Below are 20834 nucleotides of genomic sequence, written 5' to 3'. Positions count from 1 at the left end.
TTGGTGCACCACTATCGCAATATAAACGACAGGCACTGACGACAAGATCGTAAACACCAGAACAAAAACACTCCTACTCTTCGGTGTCGTGCCAATGGAAAGTGCTATTATCATTCCAAGCGTCGGTCCAACCATCCAGAAGCAAAACAAGAGGTCTGACAGTGGCATCAAGCCCGTAGTGATTACAAGCGCACAGGTCGCGAGAAACCACCATCTGTTCAGATAAAGCCATCTCCGAAGCGACGTTTCAGACAGCTCTTTCTCCACGAGGAGCGGCGAGTTGTACGAAATACACCCACCTTGTACTGCCGTGATGCGCTCCTGGATTTCCTTTTCTGAGAGAAACTTGCAGTCGAGAAGGTCCATGTCGAATTCTGTTGACATGGCTGCAGCAAGTTCAATCACAGCTTTGTGTGTGCCGGCGATAGAGTGTTGCCCCCGCTTTTGCATGGTGATCTGGGTGCAACACCACATTATGACGATACCAAATGTCCAGAACAGGAGCATCATAATCATCGAGAATAGCAGCAGGAAAGAAAATCCCCATTGGTAGTTTCTCTGGTGCCAAGTAAGTGAAGAGTGACAACGGTACTGTAGAGAGGTGAGCATACCCCGCTTGACTGACACATTCCCTGCTGAGACACATAGTCGTAGTCGTACGTATCGTTCCCCCACATCCAAAGCATCTTCTTTTGGTCCTGCCTCTCGAAAGTTGGAGCCGAGCCAAACAAGGTCGGATCGTAAAAATACGCGGCCGAAATATTCAGAGTTGGTGGATCCAATTTTCGCCCCATAAAAGTCGATGCTTCTTTCGAAATGCCATCGAATCCGTAGTGCTCAACATCTTGGGTTCGCGTTAGTAGGAAGTAGCGACGAGTTTTTACAGGCCTTTATTCCGAGAGAAGAGAGGTACACATACATTTGGAGATATTATTTTGTTCATAGCAGTCGTTGACATGGTTCATGTCGATAGTAAAATATTGTGGAATGGAAGTTTCGTTCCAGGAGTCGATATCTGGACTGTTTCTTGTGATTTTGCAATATAGATCTGTAGATCTATCAGATATAGTTGGTCCCTATGATGAGTCAGAAAGGAGCACAAGATAAGTCTCTTTATACACGCACACTATCCCACGAAACCTTATCAACAACATAGTAGGGCTCGGTCTGCCCGATTCTGTTGCCATCGTCGACAACGTAAATCACCTGAGCAAACGTGTCGAAGCGGATCCAGTTTGCATTTTGACGATCTAGAACGTATGCTTGGACGATGCTCGTATATCCCGTCATTGCGCTTGCAAATGTAGGGAAACAAAGCGTAAAAACCATGGTGAAAATCATGAAGAACATGGCCATCTTGGAGTGAAGACTTTTGAGCCAGATGAAATCCCGGGCTAAAAACAGAGTTGACCAGAAAGACGGACTGGTCTCTAGAAACACAGCTCGGTACGAATGATACGTTATTGGGGCTGTCTCCATTGACGTAGTCACGTATAGACCGAATACATGCCAACTGCACAAGGCAATTAACACTTGACCGCCTCGACCCACCACCTGCCCCGAATCAGCGAGTGGATATGTTATAAAGCGTTGTGCCACTCACCATATCCCAAATAACATCGATAAGCTTAGCTTTGTCAAATGACATGTCACCAAAAGAGAGCGTAATCTGGAAGAAGCCTGTTCGACTCCAATAACTCCAATCTTCTGGGTTCAGGTTGAATTGACCGCCTGGAGTGCACACCTGCTGCGTTCCCTGTATGTTCTGGAAGAAGTACAAAAACACAATCGGTATTGCTATTAGCCCAATCACCCAGAGCACAACTAGAAGTGGAATCAGGATTTTCCCTAGAAGAACCCCATTCCATCGTGCGTTTCGAAGATCGTGTCGGACCTCCTTCCAGGCCTGATGCATCAATGCCATTTCAGAGGACTCTTTTCCCAGAAACGTACTCAGAAACACAGAAAACTGCATTAACTGGGAGAAAGGAATAGGCTGTGCAAAAGCTGAAAATAAGAAAGAGTCATGGGCGACATGGACAAGAAGCGATTATATATTCGGGCCAATGGAACCGATCCACGCGCAAGACCTGCTGCTGCAGATACTCGAGGTCCTGTATCCCTAGAGCTTGTAGCAAAGTTAATTTCCAAGGCTGGACCCCAGAACAAGAGCGCCACCATGCAGCCTTCTCTTTCGTCGAGCCGTCAGGACGCTTGAATGGTTTCAATCACGTATCGCCACTCCCGCTGATTCATGTCGCCATTTAAACAAGTTAAAAATCACTATCGAAGAGCAACATGTTGAAACATAGCAGCGTGCCTGCGAACATGACAACTTCTGAAATAATATGTTCTTGTTTGCGAAAGCCCTTACCGCACCGCGGAGATGCAGAGTCATTGGCGGTTGCATGTGAGGCTGAGTCTCGGGTGCTTTAGGTTGGTTCTAGGCTGCGCCATGGCGCAGCCACTATCCAAAGTTTCAACCCCATGATAAGTATGTGTTGCAACTGCACCGGCATAGCTGTACCAATCAATGAGCATCATATGGAGACCAGCTGAAATGCTCGCCGCAAGGCTGTAACCCAGTAGCATGGGTGCACTAGCGAAGCCTTTACTGACTGCGCATAGGCGCCTTGGTCACGACGTCCTCTATCGTTGCACTGTAGCGGCTGCTGGTAATACCAAATTATTCTGGGTTGGTTTTGCGCGACCGAGTGCTGCATTGACTCCTTTGATTGTTGTTCTACACTTCTCTTAGGCTGGCGTCTGTCATTTTGTGTTACAAAGCGACTACACCTCCTATACATAGATGCCCTACGATTACTTGAGTGACGCTCATCATCTACAAGCACCTAAAGCGTGCTCAAGTATGTGACTTTGCCTTTGATCTTCGTGCCCCTGTCTGACAGACTTCGCAAAATACTTCAAATGTGACTCCTAACTTTCTACTATGGTGCTCGAACTGCGCTCAATAAGCTGAAAAAGTGACACGAAAAGATACAAACCCAAACCCGTCAAACAAATAACAGGTCTCCATGATTTCGAGTGAAAGCTTCTTTGACGCTGTATCGCCAGCATCAGCAATAGCCATCGATGCCGCTGTTGGATACAGGCATAATAGACAAGTGCTTTGCGGAGTGAGAATACGCAAAGGTGAGGGCTTAGTTAGCCTTGAGTCGATGAAAAGTGTCTTTTCCATGTATATTCCAGTCCTTTCACCGAGGTGAAGGCAGCTCGTGAGGCCCTCCGCGCTCACCACAACAGCAAACGCCCACAACCTCAACACCAAAACAACACCGACACTCTCTTATCTCCCATACTATAGATACCGCAAATATAGCGTATATAGGCTCAAATCTTCGTGATATTTCCATCAAACCACCCAGGGGGATTGGCCTAGGCGGTGCTGAGCCGTGGAACGCTCAGCTCTTGACTAGGACTGAAATCCCGGTTCGATACTCGGTCGCTTCTATAGCGTCCTGTGTATTCGAGCTCCTTTCTCTAAAAATAAGAGAAAAAAACTACAAACGAGTAGGAGGGAGACGGCACAGACACCCAGATTCACCGGGCCCGTATACCAATTGTCTGTTCACTAAGGAGGCCGTCACCGTAGGCGCGTGGAGGGGCGCTTATCACAGTCCTGTTCTCGTCTTTGTTTTTTTTGCGCAGGTAGCAGCATTTGAACTATTCAGCTATTGTTGCCGGAATTTTTTTTAGCCTCTAAACTACATAGGTGTTAGTTAGTAAGCATAGAGGCAAATGCAGTGCGTATGTGACTTAAGGCTGCAAGTAGGGTGATAGATGGTTCTTAAGGCAATAGGATAGTCTATCCTTGGTGTTGTGTTTTAGAAGATGCGGAACCAAGGCCTAGCCTTTCCTCAATCACGCCTACAATCTCTCGCCAGTCTTTCATCGCACCACCTCCAATATCGCCACAAGCTAGCTCTTTCTCCATAGGCTGCAGCACTTCAAACCAGCCTCCGTTTTTGACACCCCACTCCTCTTCTAAGGTATGCACCTGTTTTTTCGTAATAGGCTGGTACCACATAGCAGTGTTCATGCTTGGTGCGACTAGTATCCTTTTCTTCTGCACGCCTTCCTCCTCTTGCGGCCACTGCACGCCTGGTATATTTCTTAGAGGGTCGATTAAGCCAGTCGTATCCCAGGCACGAACCACAGAGAGAAGTAGGTTGTCAGACCAGCCTTGTGTGATTTTGGCAAGTTCATTTGCACTCAAGGGAGCGATAACCATCATGTCTGCCCAGCGCCGGAGTTCAATGTGTAGAATCTTGTTGCCTCGCACCCATGGTTCTCTCCATTCATCCTCGTCAAAGTAAATGCCATCTACATTCGGCATCCTTTCTATTTCTTCCAAGGAGGGCTGCTCTCCGCTTTGACCCTGCAGGAAGTTTGTGGCTGCAGCCGTGAATATTAGGCGTATGCGCACATGGGCATGCTTCGCAAGCGCCTGGACTATGTTTGGTATCTTGATAGTTGCTACCGATCCAGAAGCACAGAGCAGGATATGTATCTTATCATCGTGGTGGTCGAAGGCAAACGGATCGGCTTGTAGGGGGTCTAGTACTTGGTGTTGAACAGGCCGGATATTGAGGGGCTCCAAGTCGCGAATTTCGGCAGCCATGATGCGCTGTGATGTGTTGGTTGAGACGAATGGTTAGTGAATGAGCAAAGACATGCGCGATATGGACGCTGGGTATCTCTGTAATGTGGCGCAACATTACAAATGCGGATTGTCGCCTTCTGGCGGTACGTTTGATGTGGTGACGTCTGGAGGACGATGACTCGCTTGTCGAGCTCGCCCGAAGAGAGGCCGTCAGCCCCAGGCTCAACCCCAAACTAACCGTACACCGCGACTTGTCTGAACCCGCACCAATTCATCGTAGTACAGTTGAAATACTCTTAATATTACCTTGGGAACTGCAAACTTTTATCTTTCTTCAGAGCTTATAATAGCCAGTCTCACATAGTCCTATCTCCGCTCTATTCAGTCTCTAGCCGATGCAAATGATTCATAATGCTGCAAAACTTAGCAGGGCAAGACGACAGAATGCCCCTCGATAGGCTGATGAGTAATCAGGCGATGCTATCCCAGCAATAGCCTCTGTCGCATATCCACTACGGTACTGCAAAACTCTCTATGCAGCTGTGATTTCATTATGAGCGGGGTTACGGGGCAACGGACTTAAGAAGTGCAACACCAGCGTCATGGCAGGGAGATGAATTAAATCCGTCGAGGCACCCTTAGCAGAACCGCCTCTAACTTTTCTCCGATTTTGCACACAAGGAATACCCCTTTTTGCAAAAATTTAGCCGTACGGTTTTGTCCGGATGTCCCACTACGATTCAGTGGAAGAAAGAGCAGACTAAATCATCATACCACCGAAAAAGCTGTCCCATCAAGAGATAAATACCTGGTGTGTTACACTGCAGAATAACCTGGATTCACTAGCAGACTTCAACAACACTCAACGTCAACTCTGCCAAGCAAACCCTCAGACAACCTGCCATGTCTCTTCCTACCGCACCACTCGGTCGCAACGGCCCCCAAGTCAACCGCCTGGGACTCGGTCTCATGGGTCTCTCCATCTCCTACGGACCTGCCAAGCCTGACTCCGAGCGTCTAGCTTTGCTCGACTATGCTCATGAGCAGGGCGAGCGGTTTTGGGACACTGCCGACATGTATGTTTGACCATCAACACCCTTGTCGATATTCCACCAATCATGCTAAGTAACCCGGCCTCTAGGTACGGCGACAGCGAGGACTTGCTGGGAAAATGGTTCCAAGCCAACCCCTCCAAGCGCAACGACATCTTCCTCGCCACCAAGTTCGCCATCAAGAATTACGGCGCTGAAATCGATACGTCCCCTGAATACGTCAAGCAGGCTTTTGAAAGCTCGCTCAAGCGCCTGGGTATCGACCATGTCGATCTTTACTACTGCCACCGCGTAGACGGAAAAACTCCAATCGAACTCACCGTGCAAGCCATGGCCGACCTGGTCAACTTGGGTAAAGTCAAGTACCTCGGACTCTCCGAAGTCAGCTCAGACACGCTGCGGAGAGCGTACAAGGTGCACCCGATTACCGCGGTGCAAGTCGAGTATTCGCCCTTTGCACTTGAAATCGAGAGCAAGCAGACCGAACTGCTCAAGACATGCCGCGAGCTGGGCGTCGCAGTCGTGGCGTACTCGCCGCTGAGCCGCGGCATGTTGACGGGCGCGTACAAGAGCCCAGACGACTTTGAAGAGGGCGATTCCAGGCGCTATGCGCCCCGCTTTAGCAAGGAGAATTTCCCAAAGAACCTCAGGCTTGTGGAGAAAATCGCCGATATGGCAAAGGCAAAGGGTGTTACCTCCGGGCAGCTGACGCTCGCGTGGCTCATGGCGCAGGGCGACGATGTGTTCCCTATCCCCGGTACGACGAGGCAGGAGCGTCTGGCGGAAAATATTGGCAGCTTGAAAGTACAGCTAAGCAAAGACGAGGAACAGACTATCCGTAAGGCGTCTGAAGAGGCGGAGATCGGTGGTGGAAGGTATCCTGATGCCTTCATGAAGCATTGTTTTGGTGACACTCCGCCCCTGGAGCAGAACAGCGGTGCGGGTAGCAGCAGCGGAGCCGCGGATAAACCTACCAGATCTGTGGATGTCATGGGCGGCACATAATAATTCACGTTGCTACACTTTATGCATGCTTGTAAATGATCGAATTGAAAACTACTCAAGCCCAAGCAACAAGATTCCATACTCAAATCCGCTCCTTTAGCTTCACTATAACATTACTCTGCTTTATGAAGCCAGCATTCCGCGTCTTCCATGGTTCATCATGGGCCATACGCATGTCGAATTGGCGAAGGAGCTCTGGGAGAAGCTTGTGAATTTCTGCTAGTGCAACCTGGAATTTTGACACAAACGTTAGTAAGGATTCGCGACTACCACACATGTGATTCAGAAGCATCTTACATTCTTCCCAATACAAGTCCTGGTGCCCGCACCCCAAAACGCCATGCCCTTTTCCATCTCAAAGCTTCTTGCTTGACTCTCGAGCCAACGCTCGGGCCGGAATTCCTTTGCATCGTCTCCAAAGAGCTTTGTATCGACGTGTGCGTTGTGCGGGTTGACGCCGACAACGTAGCCTTGGGGGATGTAGTGGTTGGAGAGCACGATGCCTGGAGCAGGCGCAACGCGAGGCATGCTGATGCCGATACTTGAGTAGAGGCGCTGTGCTTCCTTAATACAGGCACTCATGTACGGCAAGTGATTTGTCGATTCTGTATATGTGATTGGCTTGCTCAGGAGATGTTCTTGTTGTGTGATTTCTTGAACGGCAGCCGACATGCAGCGGGGGTTCTTCATGAGATAATAGAGGACTGCGCGCATGTTGGCGGCTGTGGAGTCTGAACCGGCCATTATCCCGACCCAGGCGTCGAGCGTGACCTCCCGGTGTGTGAAGTTTTCTTTGAAGCCCTTGTCCTGAACGATACGTAAGAGCTGGGACATGATGTCGTGGTGGTTGCCGTTTTCCTCAGCCGAGCGTTGCATTCGAAGTTCTGTTTGTCGCTTGGCTTCTTCAGTCGTGGCTTGAATAGCTTGTAGTCGTTTCAGCATTCCTGGGATGCACATGGCTATGAGCATAATGATACCGCGCATGTAGCTCGGCGTGACAGCGATGAGTTGGAGAACCGGGACGGCACTGTCAACAGACCCAATAAATGAGCCCACATTGGTGCCGCTCTCCAGAAAGCCATAGGCACGGCCAAAGAGAACGGAGCCGATTACATCATAGGCGTAGAGTTCGATCCAGTGCCCTAAATTGACATCTTCCTTCTTTGCAATAAGCTCTCTTAGTCTTTCGACCAAGAGCGTTGTGGCCTGGTCAATTGCAGCTTCGTTCTTCAAGACATTGCCCATTTGATAGGCTGGCTGGACGATTCTGCGGTGCTTGTTGTGTTTCTGCTCATCTGTTTCGGTAAAGAGGTCTGCATGCTCGCTGAGACCGAGGGGACGAAACGGAATATACCTAGAAGGGACGCATCTTGTCAACAAACTATCGCAGAAACAGGGACTGTAATGGCATACCATTCGCTTTTTGGCAGAGCGTTTTGGGTGGGATAGACGAGGGGAATGGCGGCTGGGTCACAGGACACGACTTCGGTTGGGGAAATGCGTACAAGTGGACCGTATTTTTTGTGGAGTACGGCCTGGGCAAGTTCCATATCGCATCGGTACGTGTGATACACTGTATTCAAGCAGGAAATTAGCTGAGCCAGGTTATGCACAAAGTTGGACTCTTCATTAGAGGCCAACCAGAGCGCTTACTGGGCGTGTATTAGCATCTGCTTGATAACGTTGAAACACGGGGAGGATTGCCTTTGCCATGTTCGAGAGACTGCAGGCCATAGCGGGCCAGGCACACGTGCAAGGGGGTGGAGGGTACGAGAGTAAATGATCCAAATGGCCCAATAGACGGCGAAGAATAGGAAGAGATTGGTCAAGGTGGCGACGGGCAGGAGATGGATCAACGCCATTGTAAGGCGTAGGCTGTGTCTTTGTTGAATCCAACGTGTTGCACAGCGGGCTGAGACGGTTATATTGTGAGTACATGGCGGCTTTCAAACAGGCCGATCGGACTTGGAAAATGCAATCTCGGTGCAGGCTTCTGTGCAACGGACCCCGACGATAGCCATATGAGCGACTAGTTGCATGTGAAATGCATGCTTAGGGAAGGACGGCAGGCAAAGCTGCATACTTGCGAGTATTTTCCCTTGGCAGAGATCCTACAGTTCTCCACACCAGTTTCGCCAGCAGTCATGGCGGGGGCCGACTTTAGCAGTGTACAAGACGATTGGTGGCACTCTGGTTAAGCCTTGCACCTGTGCCATTGCAAACTGGGGGGCCTGACTTTGTGCATGGCATCATGCTGTGCGCTGAAAAGGGCGAAATGCAATTTGTATGCGATGGCGCATCTCGACTTTGTGCTGGTTCTGCAGGCCGAGAAAGGAGCAAAGATGGCGGCAGGTTGGTGTTGCGTATCTCGGTGTTGCATCTGGTGGTGGACGCTAGCAGTGATCAACGGATTTTCCGAGTTGCCGCTTTCGGCAGTGAACAATGCGCGGCACGTCTGCCCGTCTCTCTGCGGTGACCTCACACTCGCACATTCACCCCCCGAGGCAACTCTCCTTCCCCCAGGGCCAACACCGCCCCCAATTGCCGCATATAGGGACATCCATTGATTCTGAAGAGCATCCTGCGAAGAACCCATAGCCCGGAGCTGCACAGGCATTGGCATCCAGCGCATTCGAATTAGAGACTCCCTGCATCTTGCGCCCGCGAATCAATTGCATCAGCTTAGCCATGGGCTTCACCACCGGCTTCGTACGTGCGCTACTCCTACGGCATATTCTCGGCTGACCAATGCAGCTTGGAGGCGTCACCCTCACCTCTGCGGTCCTCTATCTCACAATATCGCTGCACACGCAAAACCGCGCCACACAAGCCGCCCTGCTACGGCAACAACGCCAGGTCCTCGCCGACTTCTACGAGCCCAAGAAGCCGGAGCCGGAGCCAACAAGCCGGGAAGCGCCTGTAGGACTGGCCGAGATGGCAAAGGATCGCTGGAACCGGAGTCTCGAGGAAGGAGTCAAGAAGGTGTATAGCACAGACTGGAGGAGGGTGCGCGAGAACGCCGAGGATAGAGCGAGCGTCATTCTGCAGAGAATCCGGGAGAGCACCAAATGAAGGGCCGAGTAAATGAGTAAATGGGCAGCCGAGGGTAGACTGGGCGCATACTCAATCGAGGCGTGCGGCGGCGATATCCCGAGTGCAAGTGTACAAATACGGCGGTGACTTTGTGATGATGAGCAAGTATAGACTTATTAGGTGAAAGACCAGAGCATCTTATTCACCACCGCATGAGGGTAGGCTGTGCATACGATTTCTTTGTCGCTCCAATATCACTTCTCAATGCTGCGCTCACCTTTCCCCGCTATACCTGACACTGTTCCTCTGCGTTTGCAGGGCAAACCCGCGCTTCTGCCTAGCCGACGTCTCTCGCTCGCCACATCGCCGTGCCGACACCTACAATCTAGCGTATTGCAACAAGAATAACCTAACTGCACAGCACCATGGCCTCGCATGGCAAAGTATTCGACCTGTTCGATGACCGCTACCTGGAGTTGCAGGATGTCATGGGAAATGTTGAACCGCTACCCATGCTCGTACCGTACGAACAATACAGGCAACATCTTATTATCTACCGCATGGACACGAGTCACGAGATCTTCCTAGCGCTTCTCCAGGACTTTACAGACCGCAAGGCATTCGAAACGGGCAAAGAGCTATGGACTTGGTGCGTGCAGTGGGAGGTGGATGAAACAGCAACTCGCCAGTCTCTTGTGGTTCCGCACTCGCCCAAGAAGCCGCGTCTCGACACAGTGCGACCAAATCTCCCCCCTGCGCAGCGACTGCGACGTAACGGAGCTCCAATCACGGCCCAAGCCCGAGTCATAGACCCAGAGTTAATCCGCGAGGAAGATATGTTGCGAATTCTGGTCGACATAGTGCAGGTGGACAGTGCAGTGGTGCCAAACTTTATCGAGTTTCTGTACAGGTGGATCGACTTCTACGAGGGAGACGGAAAGGCACTCAAAGCGGCATTGCGCGGCGAGATTCCAAGTCTGTGGGACTTTGAGTATCATCCACTCGTGGTTTCAGAAGATGTTAAAAAGAGGGTGAACGAGGCAAATGACGACGGTGACGATGTAACGAAGAGCGAAACGGGTAGTAGGACACCAGAGCATAGCAACGCACAGGAACTTGCGCAAAACTCGCCTACCAAGAAGATGCGACAGAAACCAGATCTGGCCGAATTGGAGCGCAAGGCAGAAGAAAGTGAGCGTCTACAGTACCGCGAAGTGCACTTTGGTATACAGCCGCCGAAGCTCAACGAACCTCTCCCACCTCTGATCAACATTCCTCGAGATCCCAAAAAGCGTGCAAAGTACCATGCTGCTTGCTTCAAATCACGTCAACGCGCCTTCTATATGCTCATGGAAGTTGGAATTACCCCGCAACACATGAGAGACTACAACCGATGCCAAAAGCAGAGCGTAAGAGACACTCCTCCTGTTGATGGAGACGGTCTCAAGAATTACGAGCAAGACGCCCATATAGCGCAGCAGGTTTTTCTAGAAAAGGAAAAGCAGATTAAGAAGCAAATGGAGATTGCCATTAGCCACCAGCTAGCCGTCGAGGCTCAGACTGCTGACCACAGTGCTGCACCTGAAGAGTCGTCTGGAGCCCCATTGATTCCACCTACGCCTTCATATACACCTCTTCCGGATATAGCTGAGCATATGCAGCGCAAGATTCAGCAACATAGACTTGAGGGCAAGGACAAGATCAACATTGTTCCTACACCCCTGGTCGGCAAGATGAAAAGTAAGCTTTTTCAAGGCGCCCGGGATAGAGAGACTGTTTTGGAGTCATTGAAGGACAGCCCCGTGACACCAACACCGCGCCATACCATTATCAGCGATGAGGAAGGACCGGGTACTGATGATTCGGAGAATGAAAATAGCGCGAGTGACCGAATGCGAATGTCCTCCAGCTCACTCCTATCGCTCCTCAGTCTTCCTCCGCCGGACTTACCACCGTTGCCGCGCCTTGCTTCTCCTGGCCAAACAAACCCAGCATACGCTCAAAGCATGGGAATGTCCAATCCGCAACAACCAATGCCCGTTCATTTTGGCCCCTCGCCTTCATCGACTATGCCTAGTATGACTCCTGCACAACATCAGGTGGCTTCATTGTCTGTTCCATTTCCATACTCCGCTCCATCCATCACTGTTCCTCCACCACAAGCTCCTAATGGGGGATCTCAGAATCAATTGCCTGGAAACTTTGGAGGGCATGCTCCTTTCATTGCACAACCATCGGCTGGACCCTCGCATCCGTCTCCTTACTCATATCCCGTCTTGAGCCATGGAACCCAAACCGGGGGCTTGAATATCGCAGGCAACTTCCACGGTATCCCATCCATCACGTCTGGACATGGGACTAGCCAGGTTGTACCTACTCAATCCCTTTACCCTTTTGCCCAACAACCTCACAACCATATGCAAAATGTAAACCGTCAGACTCAGGGTATATCTCATCCTGTTCTAGGTTTATCAAATCCAGCCCCGCTATCTGGAGTCACACAAGGGCTTATAGCGATCCAGCAAGCGCAGGGCAACCATGCACCTGTTCAAGGACAGCAACAGCCGCCATTTTCCCTATCGCGTGCGGGAGCGCCTGGATCCAACGGTGCCAACCAAAACTTCATGCCAAGTGGGCAGCAGCAGCCTCCACACCTATATCCACCGTCTGCAGCCTCTTTAACGACCTTTCGACCTGGTATGCAGCGCATTGCCCCGAGTCCACTAACCTTCATTCCGCCACCCTCCCCCTTCTCCTCTCTTGCGCCCTCACTGCTAGCCACATCCCCCTTTGGCATCAGCCACGCAAGCATCCCCGTACAGATCTACTTCCCCGGGGTGGTCGTTCCCCCAAACACCATCGGTCCCGGCGGCGCAAAACTAGGCAACAAGGGCAACGCTGAAACCGATGCTTTCCTCCTAGGCCACACACAACCTGGTAGCGGCAAAATCACCCTTAGCAAAGCCATATTCCTGCCTGTAGGCGTGTGGCCGAATGCCACTGAGAGAGTGAGAAAAGGGAAATACACGGTGCTGGAATCTTATCCCGCGCCGGGACCTAGGATGCCGAATTACACGACGGGAACGCCGCATCAGGCTGCGTACAAGAAGATGGAGCAGGCGTATGGCTTTATGGTTTGTAGCAACCCCGCGGCCAGAGAGAGGGAACTTACAAAGCGGTGGCGAGTCAGTAGGGGTCGCATGACGGCGAGTGAGCGGGGGGCTGTGTGGGAGGGTTGGGCGGTAGAGCTGGATAGGGAGATTAGCCTGAGTCGGGAGGAGAGGCGCGGCGCGGTGCTGCATGATATGCTTATTGACGGGAAGGCTGCTGTGGACAGTGACCGGGAGAGGAGACGCAGGGAGATTGAGGAGATGTTGGAGCAGGAAGAGGCCATGGAAGACGAGTCTTCGGACATGGATATATACGAATAAAGTATCTCGAGGTGCGTGGCCAGTTTTCCATTCTAAGCTTGCGGGTCTCCGCTACGGCTTGTAAGTAAATCGCCAAATTAGATACATCGTCCACCATCCACTTCAAGGTTGACTCCCGTGATGAAGCCTGCCTCTTTACTCGCCATGAAGATGCACGCATTCACTACGTCGTCCACCTCACCTATGCGGCCCATGGGTACATTGGACGTAAGCTTCGCCCTGTTCTCGGGCGTATCCTCCGTACCTGTAAAGGCAGAGAAGAGACCCGTCGCAGTGACCAAGGGACAAATAGACACGACGCGAATCTGATGCGGGCCGTATTCTGCGGCGAGTCCTTTTGTTGCCTGGTACACGTGAGTAAAGATATACAGAGCAAGATACAGGAAGACGTACATTCCAAACAGCACCTTTGCTCGCATTATACCACACAAGTCCCGGTCTTGGTCTTGTGGCCCCCACACTCGCAATGTTGATTACCACGCCGCCTTCGCCACGCTCAATCGCCTGGCCGACCCAAGCATTGCAGCCCAGATACACGCTCTTGACATTGACATCGAAGACCTTTTCAAACTCGTCCTCGGTGACCGTCGACGTGGGCTTGTTAGCATACGACCAGCCCGCATTATTCACGAGGATATCGCAGCGCCCAAACTTCTCAATGCACGCTGCTATTCCGGCTTTCCAGTCGGCAGACTTTGTCACGTCCATTTGGTGAAAGGCCAGTGCCGACGGGTTGGAAGAGCACGTTGCCGAGCCACTGGCGGAATTGATGTCGCAGACAAGCACCTTGGCGCCTTCAGCCGCCATGCCCTTGGATATCCCGGCGCCGAAACCTGAGCCGCCGCCTGTACGGGGTGTTTGTTAGCAGAAAGCGGCAGGGCAGGGGGGTTTGGCGGTACGCGGTGAACGGGTGCTTGCTTACCGGTCACGAGAGCGACCTTTCCGTCTAGTCTGCCCATTGTGTGCTTGTTACTTGATTCAAGTCCTTGCTAGGAGATGGTATGAAAGAGGAGTGGGTAGGGTGTCGGACTCGGTGCCGGTGAATACAGGTGGTGTTGGATGCTCGTGGCACGGGCACAATGGTGTGTTCAAGGGACGGGAAAGACACTTCTTGGTATCAGTTCTTTAGACGCTATTGTCGCCATCTCCAATGAGATAGCATGAGTGCGCGGTGCATCAGAGTAAAGTGGTGCTCCTGCAGTGAGGGGTAAGGGTCATGCCCCGCTTCCACAAGGCGTATTGCTCGAGGACCACCGAGGCTCGAGCCAATAGCAGTCCGATATCGCCGAGCATCTTGTTGTTGGCATCCTCGTTTCTTTGCTGTAATCCACACCCGGTACCGGATACCATTTCCTGTGATACCCGCACCGCCTGGCTTAGCGGTTCGATTGTGGTCAGATGGCTTCCATCGGTCAAGGGTGGGGTAAGTACGTGGACTGGCTGACGACCGGGCCGGTCGATAAATGCAGTCTCATCCAGCCGCTCTCTTACTTTGATCACCTACACTTGGCAGTTGTCGAAAGATTTTCTTTGGAGCTTGCAGAGTGGAAAGCTTCGGCTCTGAGAACCAGTATTTGATCCAAATAGTCCGGAGGCGAACAGTGTGCTCGAACAATCCCAGAAATCAACTACAAAATGGGTTCCCAAAGCAAATATCAGCTGCCCTTCAAGGTTGGTGGCAAAAGTGCAGCCCGAGCGTGAAATGTATCAACTAACTTGGATAAGCTGAACAACCCAGATCTCCTTCACAATCTCTCGTTTGTGAACGGCGAGTGGGTGCGAGCCAAATCAGGTAAAACATTCGAGGTCGTCGGTAAGCCATCCAATCCATTCCTTGACATCAGCTCTAACGAGAAGCAAAAAGATCCTGGAACTGGAAAACCATGGATAGAGTGTCCGACGAATGACGCATCCGATGTCGACGATGCCGTCAAAAGCTCCCACGAGGCTTTTCAGACTTACAAGAAACTCAGCCCGCGACAGAGGGCGCAAATGCTGTACAAATGGGATGCTCTGATCAAAGAAAACAGAGAAGACATAGCGACCATCCTTGTATATGAGACGGGAAAGCCAAAATCTGAGGCCTATGGAGAGATTGACTATTCGACCGGATTCACCTGGTGGTTTGCTGGAGAGGCCGAACGGATCCAAGGCACCGTGTTTACCCCTGCGCTTCCCAATCGACGTGTCTTTACCATTAAACAGCCAATCGGTGTATCTGTCGCGCTGGTGCCATGGAACTTTCCCATTGCAATGATCTTGAGAAAAGCGGGTGCTGCATTAGCTGCGGGATGTACAATGGTTGTCAAGCCCAGTCCAGAGACACCAATTACCATCCTCACGTTGGCGTACCTTGCGCAAAAGGCCGGATTCCCCAAGGGAGCTCTCAATGTCTTGACTACGGACCTTGATAAGACGCCCGAGCTGAGTGAAGCGCTGTGTCGCCATCCGCTCGTCAACAAGGTCACTTTTACGGGCTCAACACGCGTGGGAAAGCTTGTTGCGAAGATATGCGCAGACAATCTAAAGAAAGTCACACTGGAGCTGGGAGGAAACTGTCCTGTCTTGATCTTTGACGATGCAAGTATCGAGCAAGTAGTGAGTCAGATCTATGCTCTGAAATATCGTCACGCTGGCCAAGCGTGTATCACGGCGAACCGTATCTACGTCCAGTCCGGCATCTTTGACAAGTTCCTTGCGCGCTGGAATGAAGAGACTCAAAAGATTGTGGTTGGCCATGGAGCCGACGAGAAGACAACAATGGGCCCAGTGACGACGCCGCGCGGTGTTGAAAAGGCACTTGCTCTGGTGGAAGACGCGAAAAAGAAGGGGGCGACGATACACACGGGCGGCAACAAGATCGAAAAGGACGGCGGTTACTTCTTCGCGCCTACGGTCATCTCTGGTGTCACACCTGACATGGATCTCGCCCAGGAAGAAGCATTTGCTCCCATCAGCACGTTCATCAAATTTGACACGGAAGACGAGGCGGTAAAGGCTGCCAATGACACGGGCATGGGCCTGGCATCTTACTGCTTCACAAAGAACGTTGACCGGACATGGAGACTGTTTGAGAAGCTCGAAGCGGGTATGATTGGACTCAATACGGTATGTAGGACGTCGGCCACCTTGCAACTTCAAACAGTGACGGGTGCTAAAACAAAGCTAGGGCAACTCATCCGCTGCAGAGTCTCCATTCGGCGGCATAAAACAGAGCGGCTACGGAAAGGAGTCCGGGAAGGATGTCGCAGTAAACGAGTATCTCATCACCAAGACCGGCACTTTTACGCTAGAAGAAGAGTCTTAGACGTGCAAGCACGGTACTTATCGTGCGACACCCGCAAATGTTTCTCTAGAGTCTTTAATCTGTTTGAGCCCAGTCGACTTTGTGAGACAGTGGCCGTATTTTTGGTTGTCTTTCTGTAGCGTGAAATCATCAAGCTGGCCCAGGCTTATTACTGGCATCCTGGCCTATAGCCCAACACACACCGTACGCTTCACGTGATCGCGTTAGTGCCCGCCTCTCGGGAGCTTACCGCGGCGCGCCTGCTGTCTGTCTCCAGCCGGCCAGCTTACAACAACACCGCTCCCCCACGCAATCCCTGTGGAATATCAGAATCTCGCTGTATACCGCCGCCGCCATGGACGACACGGACATGACAGATGTCGCCTACGATATCGACATTGATGTAGGGCCCAATGTGGAGCCGGCGCCAGTAGCGCAACCACAGCCGCAGCACGTTGTTGAGGTGAGCTTGACAGAGCGGCGCACAAGATTGAGCGCAGCGCAGCTACTGACCCACGGCAACAGAAGAACACGGGCGATGCCGAGGGAAGCATACCCGCGGCGTATCTAGAGGACATTGTGATCCACGAGCCATGGCCCGAATCCGTAAACCTCCAAGGCGTAAGTGACTTTGACCCCAATGACCCGTTGTACTGGGCCATGGAGCATTGCCAGTCAGAACCGCGCGTCAAGCAGCTGCGCTGGGTCAACGACAACTCGGTCAATCTCGAATACTACAGCAAAGAAGATGCCGCCTTGGCCTTGAACATCCTCACGCACCCCGACAACGGCAACACGAGCAACCTTTCGCTGCAAGCGCCTCGCAAAGCAAAACCATACTCGAAGAAGCCAGAAAGCCTTCTTACGGTCCGCCAGTCCAACGCTGGAGACCAGAAGCCAAGGGGCGCGGCGACAAGAAGCAACTACTACCAGCGCAATCCAGATGTAGCAGGAAACCGCCAGCGGGAGCCGCGACGGAGGCCCCCGCCAAAGAAAGACTACTTGGACTATGGAGACACGGACATGGACTCTCGCGAACGCAGCAGGCGGAGAGACAGCGGAGACGAGTCAATGGGTGATTCAGGCGTGGACCGAAGGGGCCCACGCAGGAACGGACGAGATATGCACAATGACCGTGACAACCGGGGCAGGGGCAGAGGCGATCGCCAGTCCACTGGCAGGTTCCGAAGCGACGGCCAGGGCAAAGATATTGATTCTTACAGGCCTGGCTCGAGAAGGTACTTTTGCGCACATGCCCAATGTCAATTTGCAAGCTGATGAATCTAGTCCAAACGAGTCCCGCTTTGGTCGCCTACGAGGGCGCAGTGCCTCTCCTGCTTCCGACGAGGAAGGCGATGGCCGGTTCGGATTCGCAGAGGACACGACGCACACGGGGCGCAGCCGGTACCGAAGCCGAAGCCGTAGCCCCAATCGACGTCGACGTGAGCCCAGCGCGGATCGCTGGGTACATGACCGCGCCAATTACGATCGTACTGGTGGAGGAGCTACAGGCGGAGGTCGATGGCAAAAGGACGCCTACTTCGTGGACACCTCGCCCATGGGCAATCACCACCGGTCAAATGCCATTGATGTAAAGCGAGGAAGCGGCGCGTCGCTGCTCGCACGCATGACAAAGGATGGCCAGCCTCTAGTTCCACAACAAAAGCGCTCTCTTGCGGATAGGATCACGCGCGATGACGACGAGTCAGAGGGATTCGGGCGGCTGAAGAACGACTACCGTGACCCCGACGTCACCGAATTCTCTGATCCAGCGCCGCCTCGTCGCGGCCTGGCCGATCGCATATCGCGCGATACCGATATGAATATCCGCGGGCAAGGACGGGCACACAGCCAAGAAGGCATCAACATTCGCGGCTCTGCTGAGCGTTCCGGAAGCGGCATCAACATACGCGGCGTGGCTAGTGGTGCTTAGGATGCCGCTTCTGTAGAGTCTGTATCTACAGACGATTGGCAATACGATAATACCGGAATCTTTAAGAATTGATGACGAGTACTGTCCGTTGTCGTCGCGGAACTGTCATGGAGAATGCCGCTTCCGAGGATACATGGGACCATGATTCAGTATGAAACAGCCGTCAAGGCAGATTGCTTGTGGGGATATATTTTTACGTTGCTCTATGCGCTTCTCTCTCTTCGCGTGTCTTGCATCATGTTGGTGGGATATCCACAGCGGGCGTTATCAAAATCGCTACATCTCTCGTTATCGTTTCAGGCGCGTGGCTTTGAATCTCGGACTCGGGTTGTTGTTGTTGTGCGCACATACATAGTCTACGCTGTTTTCTGCAGGTGCTGGTCAAATGAGATATTTGTGCTGTTCATGTTTCAATTTGGCTTTGAGGAGGAAAAGAAAATGCATGTGAAGTCACGAGGTAATCACCACGATGCCAGGAGCACATGCTCGTATGCAAATTGCGAAAAGCAATTCTCTATATTGCCAATGCCTCGACCGAGTGAAACCACTGGGCTATTGATGATTTAAAACTAAAGCGCCTAACCTTGCAGTCCCCTGCCTTTCTTTTTTACTCTAACATTACTTACAAGAAAACAGGATGGACCAAACTAAGCCCAATTCGACGCTCTCCGCTATGAACAATACCTAATTCGATGATTTCTGCTATGAACGCTTGCTCGTTTTTGGTGCAATCCATGTCCATTGCCTCAATCTATCCGTTGTGCATGGCTCTTGTGAGGGCAAGGCGCTTGCTGTAGGGACTCAAACTGCGTTCTCTTGGAGCTGGTGGAGGTGCTGCTGCTACTTGTGCTGGTAGAGGAGCGGGCGGATGGTTGTCGAAACGGCTTCTTGCTATTCCACTTGGACTGCCTCGCCTGGGACCTCCGTTCCTCGACTCGCGCGGGCTGCGCGACCGCCGCAGGGCTCTGCGCTTGGAAAACCGACTCGGACTGCGGTCGCGACTGCCGCGGTATGGCGAGGGTGATCGCGAGGACTGGCGCTTCGGTGGCGGGGAGGCTTCCCATCTAGCCCTCGAGGCGGCGCCGTGGGACGGGTTCCGCTCGTCCGAGGTATCCATGGGGTCTGGGCTTCTGGATCGTGATGGCGCTACTGAGTGCCGTCGGTCTGGGTGCTTCCTGTCTCGCCGGACGCTTCTGCTGCGTGAGCGTACACTGGCGCTGGCGCTGTGTGGTATCCTTCGCCGAGCATTCTCAGGCGATGGCTGGATGCGCGCTGACCTCGACCTCGACTTGGACCTGGTTCTCCGGCGGCCTCGCTCGTCGGGGCTGAAGGAGCTCATGCGCCGCCGCGTGTTCCTGTCGGGCCTGTCCGAGTCTCGCGACGAGCGCGAGTCACTCGACACGGATCGCCTGCTCCGTTTGCGCAGGGCTCCATCGTCGGGTGCGCGGCGCCGTGAGTCGCGGTGTTTTCGCCGCGGTGGTGAGCGCGAGCGCGAGCGGTTTGTCGAGATGGTCGAGATGGAGTCGGCAGACGAGGTGGAGAGGGAGCGCGCGCGCTTGCGGTCGTCGTCCTTCTTCTTCAGAATCTCGTCGGCGATGCCCTTCTTCCGGACCAGGTCCTCGGGCACGTCGGTGGTGAGCTTGGGCTGGAGCTTGGGATTGAGAAGCTGCTGGGTCCGCGAGGGGCGCGACTTGTAGGGGCGCTCCTGGGCGGGCGCCTTGCACTCGTAGCTGTAGTGTCCGCGCTGCAGGCACTTTTGGCAGAGCGTGTCGGCGGAAGCCTTGGAGCGGCCAGCACCTGGGCGGCGGAACATGGGCGGCGTGGTCGCAATGCGGAGGGGGGGTGCGGAGAGGAGTGCGGTCGAGGTGGCTCCGGGCACGCAGAGGGCACGCGGCGCGAGGACGGGGGCGGCGGCGGCGGGCAAATGTGCGTAGGCGTCGCCCGGTTGCGTCTTCGAGGGCGGCTTTGGGCGAAGAGAGAGGGCGACGGGCCTTGGTCGCGATAGGCAAGGCGCGGATGGGCATGGGCCGGAGAATTCGGCGGAGTGCATGACTAAGCGCACCCACCCACCTGCGGCTTCATCATGGCTTCTGTGACCTTCACACGCCTCGCCCTGCACCCCGCATACCAGCCTGGTCGCCGCCCGACTCGCAACCCTCCTCCCAGCCGCCGCGCCAATTTGCCGGTCGCCTGTCTCGTTGCGCCCTGTACCTGGCTGCTTGGTCGCCGCGTGCTCGCTACACGCAGCCTAGGGACCGCACGCCTGGCGTCAAGGCTACTTCACCGCAGTCTTCGACGACCCTCCACTCTGGCACCCTTCCCCCCGAATGTCGGCACACCAACATGTCCAGCTCTCTGGCTCCGTTTATTGCGACTTTCCTTGAGCACCCTATTTCCTGAAAAACCCCTGCGGCCGCCCCTCTGGTCAACACCGCCTTCCTTTCGGTCCCACGACGAGCCGCACACGGCG

General features: G+C 53.1%; 10 protein-coding genes across 10 annotated transcripts; 5 read left to right on the top strand and 5 right to left on the bottom strand.

The window, feature by feature from the left end:
- Positions 1-1113: 1113 nt before the first annotated feature.
- Positions 1114-1915, bottom strand: SETTUDRAFT_85189 (uncharacterized protein; the record flags this gene model as incomplete). The annotated part of the gene is made up of 2 exons (XM_008022193.1): positions 1114-1554; positions 1604-1915. The coding sequence occupies 2 exons, from the start codon at positions 1913-1915 to the stop codon at positions 1114-1116; spliced, it is 753 nt and encodes a 250-aa protein (XP_008020384.1).
- Positions 1916-3803: 1888 nt separating this feature from the next.
- Positions 3804-4490, bottom strand: SETTUDRAFT_162746 (uncharacterized protein). Its single transcript, XM_008022973.1, has one exon. It carries the CDS (start codon positions 4355-4357, stop codon positions 3827-3829), a length of 531 nt encoding a protein of 176 aa, XP_008021164.1. The 5' UTR covers positions 4358-4490; the 3' UTR covers positions 3804-3826.
- A 1037-nt stretch (positions 4491-5527) lies between these two features.
- Positions 5528-6743, top strand: SETTUDRAFT_134552 (uncharacterized protein; the record flags this gene model as incomplete). Its single annotated transcript, XM_008022972.1, has 2 exons — positions 5528-5700; positions 5766-6743. 2 exons carry the CDS (start codon positions 5528-5530, stop codon positions 6679-6681), a joined length of 1089 nt encoding a protein of 362 aa, XP_008021163.1. The 3' UTR covers positions 6682-6743.
- Positions 6744-6763: 20 nt separating this feature from the next.
- On the bottom strand, positions 6764-8543 carry SETTUDRAFT_85827 (uncharacterized protein; the record flags this gene model as incomplete). The annotated part of the gene is made up of 4 exons (XM_008022236.1): positions 6764-6910; positions 6979-8035; positions 8095-8216; positions 8406-8543. 4 exons carry the CDS (start codon positions 8541-8543, stop codon positions 6764-6766), a joined length of 1464 nt encoding a protein of 487 aa, XP_008020427.1.
- Positions 8544-9224: 681 nt separating this feature from the next.
- SETTUDRAFT_170921 (uncharacterized protein) lies at positions 9225-9980 on the top strand. Its single transcript, XM_008022971.1, has 2 exons — positions 9225-9390; positions 9436-9980. The coding sequence occupies exons 1-2, from the start codon at positions 9370-9372 to the stop codon at positions 9751-9753; spliced, it is 339 nt and encodes a 112-aa protein (XP_008021162.1). The 5' UTR covers positions 9225-9369; the 3' UTR covers positions 9754-9980.
- Positions 9981-10139: 159 nt separating this feature from the next.
- SETTUDRAFT_85284 (uncharacterized protein) lies at positions 10140-13145 on the top strand (the record flags this gene model as incomplete). Its single annotated transcript, XM_008022199.1, has 2 exons — positions 10140-11614; positions 11792-13145. 2 exons carry the CDS (start codon positions 10140-10142, stop codon positions 13143-13145), a joined length of 2829 nt encoding a protein of 942 aa, XP_008020390.1.
- Positions 13146-13222: 77 nt separating this feature from the next.
- Positions 13223-14110, bottom strand: SETTUDRAFT_134546 (uncharacterized protein; the record flags this gene model as incomplete). The annotated part of the gene is made up of 3 exons (XM_008022970.1): positions 14068-14110; positions 13539-13990; positions 13223-13489 (listed from the first exon to the last, which is right to left on the bottom strand). Exons 1-3 carry the CDS (start codon positions 14102-14104, stop codon positions 13223-13225), a joined length of 756 nt encoding a protein of 251 aa, XP_008021161.1. The 5' UTR covers positions 14105-14110.
- Positions 14111-14780: 670 nt separating this feature from the next.
- SETTUDRAFT_85394 (uncharacterized protein) lies at positions 14781-16452 on the top strand (the record flags this gene model as incomplete). Its single annotated transcript, XM_008022209.1, has 4 exons — positions 14781-14816; positions 14871-14958; positions 15010-16253; positions 16315-16452. The coding sequence occupies 4 exons, from the start codon at positions 14781-14783 to the stop codon at positions 16450-16452; spliced, it is 1506 nt and encodes a 501-aa protein (XP_008020400.1).
- A 290-nt stretch (positions 16453-16742) lies between these two features.
- Positions 16743-18749, top strand: SETTUDRAFT_162743 (uncharacterized protein). The gene is made up of 3 exons (XM_008022969.1): positions 16743-16894; positions 16957-17669; positions 17719-18749. The coding sequence occupies exons 1-3, from the start codon at positions 16787-16789 to the stop codon at positions 18362-18364; spliced, it is 1467 nt and encodes a 488-aa protein (XP_008021160.1). The 5' UTR covers positions 16743-16786; the 3' UTR covers positions 18365-18749.
- A 137-nt stretch (positions 18750-18886) lies between these two features.
- Positions 18887-20177, bottom strand: SETTUDRAFT_41094 (uncharacterized protein; the record flags this gene model as incomplete). The annotated part of the gene is made up of 1 exon (XM_008022125.1): positions 18887-20177. One exon carries the CDS (start codon positions 20175-20177, stop codon positions 19116-19118), a length of 1062 nt encoding a protein of 353 aa, XP_008020316.1. The 3' UTR covers positions 18887-19115.
- Between the last annotated feature and the right edge of the window lie 657 nt (positions 20178-20834).

The sequence above is a fragment of the Exserohilum turcica genome (genome assembly GCF_000359705.1).
Source record: "Exserohilum turcica Et28A unplaced genomic scaffold SETTUscaffold_1, whole genome shotgun sequence".
Taxonomy (NCBI): Eukaryota; Fungi; Ascomycota; class Dothideomycetes; order Pleosporales; family Pleosporaceae; genus Exserohilum; species Exserohilum turcicum.
Note: the sequence above shows the minus strand (reverse complement) of the source record. Positions and strands in the feature narration are given on the sequence as shown.